At 38.4% G+C, this 9,255-nt stretch overlaps 1 protein-coding gene across 2 annotated transcripts; it reads left to right on the forward strand.

Moving 5' to 3' along the window:
- Positions 1-3,142, forward strand: LOC111867215. Of its 2 annotated transcripts, none has more exons than XM_023856851.2 (2): positions 1-162; positions 1,206-3,142. In XM_023856851.2, the coding sequence occupies exons 1-2, from the start codon at positions 100-102 to the stop codon at positions 1,686-1,688; spliced, it is 546 nt and encodes a 181-aa protein (XP_023712619.1). In that variant the 5' UTR covers positions 1-99; the 3' UTR covers positions 1,689-3,142. The 2 variants fall into 2 exon arrangements, with proteins under 2 accessions (XP_023712619.1, XP_033608484.1); XM_033752593.1 differs by lacking the exon at positions 1-162 and adding an exon at positions 949-1,031.
- Positions 3,143-9,255: the final 6,113 nt, after the last annotated feature.

Genomic DNA, 9,255 nt, shown 5'->3' on the forward strand with positions numbered 1-9,255 from the left:
CCACGCGTGCAGACCCCAACACACAACCAGAAAGGAGAATAAAAGAGAAAGAAAAAGCAGACTCCAAACTTCCGCATCTACATTCACTCCGTTCCCAAAATGAGCACCCATGTACCAGTGCGGCAGCGGGCTCGTCGTAAACAAGACGTCATGACGACTTCGGTAAGACACTGTGCTCATTAATTCACTATTATCTCTTAACCGTTTGCGGCTCTATTTAAATACCACCACGGTTCCCTGCTGATCTTATTTCAACTCTACTGATCAATTTAATTGCAATTACTTTCATAAAATGGAAGAAACGTTGCTATGTGCGATGAAAGTATGGTCTGCAAAAGTCACAGTTCATATTGCTTGAATACTGTGTGAAATATTGTGGCATACGGACCCGTTGCTAGGCAACGACCGGGGAATATTCTGTTCGAATCTCAGCTGAGTTGGTGGCTGTTCCGACAGATGATGTTTCTGGTCTACCTCGGTTTCTTCTGGTGACTGTCGTTGTGGTATACTCTGAACATGACAATGAAATATTGTGGCATATGGACCCGTTGCTAGGCAACGACCGTGGAATATTCTGTTCCAATCTCAGCTGAGTTGGTGGCTGTTCCGACAGATGATGTTTCTGGTCTACCTCGGTTTCTTCTGGTGACTGTCGCTGTGGCATACTCTGAACATGACCTTTGCTTAAATCCTTATGTGCACTTTATGCTAATCTTCACGTCCCATTTGTCAACATTAACTTTCGGAGTTGTTATAAGCTTAATAATCAGAAGCTGTCAAACAGCTGGGCTGAAGAAGGATTTCAGTTTACTTAATGACGCCCTATATGGGAGAATTTGCAAAGAAGAGAGTCTCTAATATCTGAGAATTCGTCTATAGAGATTGAGGAGTAGCACGAAAAGCCAAAGTCAGAATGGCCAACCTCCTGGATGAGAATCGAAGCCAGGATCTCCCGAACTCATAACTACGGCAGCGCTGCGGTGTTCGGTGACATGGAACTGAAGGGTTCTCGATTACATGTTTCAATGTTCGTGAGTAGTGTGTAATGAAATGTTTATCCTTCTGCCATTTTGCGGTGCTTTAACGTGCAGAATACAGGATTTCACCTTGGTCATTCCAGGCAATTCCGTCTACTTCAGAGGCCTCTGTGGAGCGCCGTTAATTAAATACTGATACAGCTAACGCTGTTTCTCTGGTTTCTACAGGTCTTCATTGTTCTGCTGTTGCTGATAAATCAGGTTCTGATAGGACACGCAGGTACAGACACTGACGAGAGTGATGTCGATTCCCGCACGTTGCAGAAGCTCAAGAAGAAGAAGCTGAGGAAACTCTGCAACCTGCTTGGAATGGGACGTACGGACCAGGACCCTGAAGTGCGAACCCTTCTGTTTCTTCAAGTGCAGCAGATACAGGGCTCGCCCTACCCAGTTTCGTCAGACTACACGTCATCAGATGCCCTCGGCTGTCACAGTCTTCTTGGGAGTGGGGGTGATGGCGGTGGGCTTATAGGGAGCCACTTTGGAGGGGGAGGTTTACTGGGATCTCTCCTGGGCGGAGGAACAGGAGGATTACTGGGAAATCCTCAGACGTACCCCAACCCAGATACATTGGCAGACCTTGCAGTACGTCCTGAGAGGTACCTGAGACCACTGTATAGGACTTTAAGGCCATTATTCCGTTTTTTTTAAGTAATGATTCTGATTGGATATTCTCCTGAAGACAGTTTAATCCATCTCACAGCCAAACCTTGTGTTGCAGACTGTGCAAGAATTGTCAGCCTGGTATCTTTCTCTCTGTGGGTATTGTAACCCCAGTCTTTTTAGTATCAAGACTAGATAGTGCTATCAGACTGTTTTATACCAGGAATAGGAAGGAATGCAGTTATATTTCCAAATGTTATCTTTGTGATTCTGCTGACCTTTTCAGACCTCCTATTAGTTCATTGCAGATAACAATCGATTGTTGCAAAGTTCATCATACCAAGGATCACACTTTACATTACATAGTTAACCATTCAACCGATTAAACTTCACATTGCATAGCTGATCATACCACAGGTATCACATTTCACAGCTGATCAGAACACACAGTTAAACTACATATTTCTCTTTGAACTTCATTAAACATTCACCATAAAAATAATATTTAAATTACTGCAGATGTTAGTGATATCTATATATTATTTCATTCTCTAGTAAAAAGAGCCATTTTTGGGAAACTTTATGTTTGGGTGGCACATAGAGACAGTATATTAACCAATATGGCGGAACTGAAATTAACTTCCTCAAGAAAATCTTAAGTGTTGACTTCAGAGGAATAAATATTACAGAAGCCTGCAAAATATATGGAGGTTAAGCAGACAGGACCTTTCAATATGGGTTTATTTATGCAAAGTGTGAAAATTTAACAAGATTTACAGGAGCTACTTCTGTGACCAGGATATGAAACAGGAAGTGTTAAATTTAAATAATTTGCATGGTTGCTCTCAGGAGTAAGTTAGGGCTGGTTTGCACCCATTTAGATGAACCAGTACCCAGAAATTCAAATTAAGTTTAAAATTTTACTGGAAGCAAGTTTGACCTAATAAATAGTTACACACAAACATACATATACAGTGAAGAATTTTATAAATCCCTCTTCAATTCTGGAGAGTGGACTAATGAAAAATTTGCACCTGACAATGGAACATGAGAAAATGTAATTACAATTCTTACAATGCACTCCTGGTTTACACTACCTCTTTAACATATGTGTACATATAAATTATGTAAAGAAGGTTGTTTGTTTCTTGATTTGTTTACCAATGTTATGCCAAATTGTGTAAGTTATAAAGTAACAGGAAAGAAATGCACATTTTCCCCTAATTCACTATGTTCATTATTTAAGGAACAAAGATTGTTATATATTACAAACCTTATTTCACAATAAATACTACAAAAAACATATACTTTTAATAAGGAAACATATGTAAGAAATGTTTGTTTCTGTAAAGTATACTGAAGAGAAAACATCTCTCATCTGATGCTGGGTAACTCTGATTACTGAGTGTAATTAATGCTTTCCATGCTCAATTTAAAAAATGACAATTATTACGTCTATACTTCCATTATCGATATAACACAAGTAATATACTTTAGTTTAGTTCCTAATGTCTGATGCTGACAGCAGATGTTTCTGTAATTTAGCTGGCAATGTCAAACAAGCTCCACAGGTTTCTTTCTTGACATTAAAGCATTAATACAAAACACTAGCTTCATATTTCAACAAACAAGATCTAGCAGCATTACAAAATTTCAGGGTTTTCTGCATGTAGTATTAAAGTTATATCTTTTTGTAGGATTTCCTTTTCCCAATTTGATACTATCATGTTCCTTCCCCATAGTAGAGATGCACAGCATTCTCATTTCATACTTAGCGACTTTAGGTGCAAGTAGCATAGCCCATTGTTTCCCAATTATGTGCAATGGAAAATTTTGAATTCCAGTGTCTTTCTACACATATGAGTATAAGAATAGTTTACAAAAAGAAGTGGTAATATTAATGAGACTTGTCATGAAGACATGCAAAGGAGCAGGGGTAGAGCTTCATCTTGGCTCTGGTTGGAAATTCCCTTGCCACTTTACTCCTGTCAAAAGAGCTCCCAGCATCCATTGGATATGTGCATGAGTGGGCACGAGAGCTAACGTGGACAGAGTGGCAAAGAGAAGAAAAAAATCCCTGCCTGTCTGCAATAAAATGAAACATACAGTCACAAAATGCATAATTTGCAAAACAGGCATCAGGTTTCAACCCTACAATGTCATCTGTAGGCCCTCAAAATAAGCAAAATAACTATATGTCAAATACATAATTTTGCTTTTTGGACCTGTTATGGCCTGTCAGTATTTATTTTATTAAAACATTACATAGTAAGTAAAAGTAAAGCTATTCATGTACCAGGCCGTGAAGGCCCATAGGGTTGTGAGGCGTTGAGGGTCCCACATTAACTAGACAATCGGCTCAAAGATTGCGTTAAGGTTGTCAGTCTTACACGCTTGCCGCGTTTTACTCCCCAGGAAAATTATTTAATTAATTCCTGGTACTCATTTCTGCTAGAGGCTGAGTCAAGTGCCATAATGCAGCTGGAAGGATTAGGTCAATTAAAAAAAAATCTAATGACCTCATCGGGAACCCGCAACCTTCCGGCATGTAGCATAGCCCCTCAACCAACTACTCTACCGCATACCTCCTATTAAAACATTGCATACAGTAATTAAATGCTATATAAATTAAGTCAAATTAACACAGTGTAAAAAGCTGCATGTATATAATTATGTATAAATAAAACATGATGCAGAAATCACTCCAACAGTGGAGACTATTAGTAGTATAATTTTGTTTTAAACTATACTCATTTCTTATCTAGCTCTCTACGAGCATCTGCCAGTGGAAGCTTGTATATATGCATTTAAATTACATACATACATGAGACCTCCTCCTCGACTTACTACCTTGACATGGTCTGGAGGTAGGCATGCGCTGATCACCTGCACAGCTGTGGCAGGGGTGTCAGCTCCTGGTTGGGTTGACATAACCTTCACACCTATTGAGACACACAATATGATGCTTCAATTCAATATCTCTACCTGGTGGTTCAATCAGTTCTGACCACTGACACACTGGTGTTCATAAAGGGAAACTATAAACGGCTTACCTGCGTGAATTGAGCAGAAGTTTGACCTCGTGGGATCTAGCCGCACTTCCTGGCATCTTGCGTGATGAAGTGACAAGACCAAAGGGAGCAGAAGCAGACAGACTGAGAAGCACATCATTCTCTGATGACATTTATTACTACTATTACATAACTCTTTCTTTTGTAAATCACTGACAAATCTTTAAAAAAAAAAGTCTTACTTTTAGAGTATGTTTCCATATGACAGAACATCTTTGGTAACCAAGAGACAGAAAAGAGCCCTCACATGTGTACTGTGCTACAACATTCATCTCTTTCTAAATTAGTGTTAGGAATTATTATTATTATTCTGTTACCTGCATATGATTGCACCTGACTAGAAATTAAGATTTAAAAGTAGGGTCCCCATCAGTTTCACATAACACAAAACAACATGCCAAACTGATAACAGTAAGTTTGGCCACAGCTTACTGCTTGCATGTACATAAATACAGGGTGTCCCAGGAGGAATGTGCCAAACTTCGGGAGGGTGTTCCTTATGTTAAAGTATGCCGATATAACCCAAAACACCTATGTCCAAAGTTGAACGGTTACGGAGATAATGGCCCGAGAAGTGTCAAACTTTGACCGGGGTTACACACTTGTTGATTACAAAATACATATTAAAACTGGCAGGAATATGTGGATTCTGTAATGTTAATAATGTACGTAACATCAAACCAACTTGTGAGTGACGGAAAGCCATAAAATTGAAGTACAAAATACTCGCTCGCCATGTCATAATTGTCCTTAGGTTTCCAAGCAGTATACATAACACATGACTGGCGAGCGATGACGTAACGTGCTGACTGCGCGTTCTGGTATGAGCCAACTACATAAGCACGGCTAGGGAGTATCATCGCACTCAAGGACAAACATAGATAAGGGCTCTCAGCTGAGAGGTACAGCGAGGTACAGTGCTTGGACCTGCCAGAAGACCACACTTTTCTTGGGCCATTATCTCCGTAACCGTTCAACTTTGGACATAGGTGTTTTGGGTTATATCGGCATACTTTAACATAAGGAACACCCTCCCGAAGTTTGGCACATTCCTCCTGGGACACCCTGTATACATATCTTCCACTATACACTGGAATGATAACTAAGTCTCAACATATATTTTAATCAGGATACACTTCTCAAATCTAAACAAACAGTAAGAACTAATAAATGCTAGCACATTAACTTTTTTCTAAAGAGTAAGGCTTTGGTACGTCTATCAGTTTCAGTACTCATAGATTGTCCACACCGACCTTGACACATTTGCTGCCTGGTACGTGAACAATGGTCAAATGGCCAAGGGTGAAGGGACTAATACACATTTTTTTATTCCAAAAATTACAGTCTGTGCTAAGTGTTGAAGTTTTCACTCTGTTAAAATGAATACTGTGGTCTTATCAGATTACATGGTGTCACAAACCCAGACAACTGCTAATTTTTTGTGGCCAGAGCTTTTGTAGTACCGCGTTTTGCTGCTATGAGCACATAGAGCTAACATTCCTGAGTCGATAAGCCGACTACCGTTGCTTCAGAAGGTAAGGACTAGTTTCGGCAGAGTTTATAGTGACAACTGTTTTGTGTGATCGTCGTTTTTGCAATGGCCCAAACACATGAAAATGTTGAAAAAATTCGTGAAATCATCAAGGAAGATCGACAGCGGACCATTGAAGAAATTGTGGAGCTGTTGGGAGTGACTTGGAGCTCAGTTCAGCGAATTTTGACAGAAGATTTGGGAATGAAAAGGGTGGCTTTCACTCTGTTAAAATGAATACTGTGGTCTTATCAGATTACATGGTGTCAAACCCAGACAACTGCAACATGAGCAGTCCATGCTTACTGTATGTACAAACTTGGATATATACTTCAATTTTTCAGAACTTGCACCATGATCTGTGAAAGTTTTTGATGGCATCTTTTGAGAAAAGCATAGAATATTTCTAAAAATTAGCTTCAATGTATCAACCTGTCACTGCCAGTAAATGCATTCATTTAACAAAATCTGAAGTCATACAAGGCAGCAATTTTTTCAGTCATCATGCTGAAGGATATCAAACATATAAGCCATCTCAGTGCCTAGGGGTCTTATTGTCTATGTTGTCAATGTCTTGAATGAAGACATACTTTCAACATTATGATTTGAAAACATGTAGTAAAATCTTTGTGGACACACTATAACTATGAATGGCAGAACATGTGAAATGTAAAGATATGTCAGTAACTGCTCACACAAAAACACATAAATATGTGATCTTATATATATATATATATATTCACAATCATCATGAGAAGGAAGATAAAACAAAATGATGTTCACATGCTTTGCCACAGACTGTACCATGCCTTGGTTGGATTGTGTCTGTGATAATTGGGCAGGTTACCTAAGCTGCTTTAACCTGGAATGCGCTATGTTTCCAATATATACAAATGTGTGTAGAGTCCTCATATTCAACACAAGCAGATCTACATCATATGGTTCATTTTTCTTCTACTGCCACTGCCTGGTTCTGTATTTTGGACAGGTACACTTAAGCATAATTTCAGTATGACATCGGCAGAACTGCTCACTGTACATATTGTTTTTGGTATCTAATGATACAAATGTGATGTTAACTAAAGTAAAAACATTTAACTTGGTACAAAACTCAATCTGCCAAATTTCACAATAAATAATCATTCATAAAATTTTCCTGCACCACAAAATCTCTGTTTAACTAAATAATGAATTTTGCAAGACATTTTTCAGTAAAATGTTGGTAATTTCAAACAGGCAATAATAATTCTGAGGTGTACAGTGAGCAATGGTGAATGCCAGCAGCTTCACTACTTGTTCTCTGATGCTGCACAATCACAAAGGTGTCATATGTAACAAAATATGATTCACTTGTGGCAAAAAGAAGATGTCAAATTGCAATAGAAAATAGAAGTGATGTTACACTCACCAGAAATGCAACATCACCACCTTCACTAGAGTGATTGCCTTAACTGAGATTCCATTCACAGTAACACATTTCTCATTTTACACAAACACAGCAATATTTCTCACTATGTAAAGACATATATACACACACACATTTAAAAACAAATTTCTAGATAAAGTTAATTTTCATCCCTTTCAGTTCCTTAAAATCTGTTCTGGCATTGCCAAGCACTTGTTTATGAAACTAAGAAAATAAAATAAAATACTGTACATTAACTACTGCTGGCAAGTGACATGGTCGCTGAGATTCAATGTTTAATAAATGTCCTAAAAACATTTTCTCTCAGCACAAGTTTCATTATGGGCAACACACTCAAGAGTAAAGAAATAAGAAATGTTTTCAGTTCACTGACCAGCTTAATTCATAGTTGTATAAAACAAAATCATCATAATACTGCCAACAACATATACAGAGATTAACATACTATCGGTACGTTGACTAAATACTGCATAATACTAACTTCTAATTAGAAATAAGCCCAAATACTAACGAGCTTATGAATGTGATTTGTTTCACTAAAATATTACAGTAGTTGAGGCACTTCATTCAAACCATAATGGTACCCAACATCCTGACCAGGGTACAATTTCTACAGAACAGACTCATACAACAGTGCGCACGGCAACACAAACACAACTGTGATGGCACTTTACCAGAAAACTTGCTGCTTTACAAACACCAATAAGCAACAATAGTAAGGTGTCACAATTTGCTTATGCTCTGTAAAAACATTTCAGCAGATGGACAAACCTTAAGGAAATCTTAAAACAATGCATACATAGACTTGTTCAATCAGAATGACACATTATAAAAGAGACTACATTTTAATACTACATAAAATCTTGGGTAAACCAATTTTATTTTGATATGTTGGGATTTTGGACTTTATCCATCATCCTGGTTTTTAAGATAACAAATAAAAACATGACGTTTCGGAAACTGGATCTGTTTCCGTCCTCAGGTGAAGGAAAACACCCAACTGAATAGGTGTTTTCCTTCACCTGAGGACGGAAACAGATCCAGTTTCCGAAACGTCGTGTTTTTATTTGTTATCTTAAAAACCAGGACGATGGATAAAGTCCAAAATCCCAACATATCAGTGTGTTATACACCATCGTCAGAATCCTATAGTAACAATTTTATTTTGTTCCTTTACTTCAATTTTCTTGTACCTCCCAGAAATTTGTGGGGTGTGACTGAGAAGTCATGGATCTGGTCATTGACACTTAACTGGCAAGACCATTTTCCAGATAATTTGATTTCATGAATGGATGCCAAACATGTTTTCCCAAGTGAAGATCTTTAAAACTGTTATATAGCTCAGATGAATTACCAAGTTACTGCTAATTTCAATGCTGCAAAGATAGTTAGTTAGTTACTGGAGAGGGTGGGTTTCCCCATGCACTTAGACCTGTATTGGTCCATTGTGCTTCCCTCTATGATTTCTACCAGTCTCTATATCCTACTGGAACTGGTGCTTACCATCAGTCCCGCCCAGCCAGCGAGACTGCCTCTACTAGCTGAGAGGTATCTATAATGCTTCCCCCATCTACCAGAGGTATTAGA

Source organism: Cryptotermes secundus, unplaced genomic scaffold, assembly GCF_002891405.2.
Source record: "Cryptotermes secundus unplaced genomic scaffold, Csec_1.0 scaffold565, whole genome shotgun sequence".
Taxonomy (NCBI): domain Eukaryota; kingdom Metazoa; phylum Arthropoda; class Insecta; order Blattodea; family Kalotermitidae; genus Cryptotermes; species Cryptotermes secundus.

Excerpts from the sequence above, each read along its gene's own strand:
- LOC111867215 (XM_023856851.2), top strand. The coding sequence starts at position 100 with ATGAGCACCCATGTACCAGTGCGGCAGCGGGCTCGTCGTAAACAAGAC. Across the intron at positions 163-1,205 it reads AAGACGTCATGACGACTTCG|GTCTTCATTGTTCTGCTGTT; the intron begins GTAAGACACTGT and ends TGGTTTCTACAG.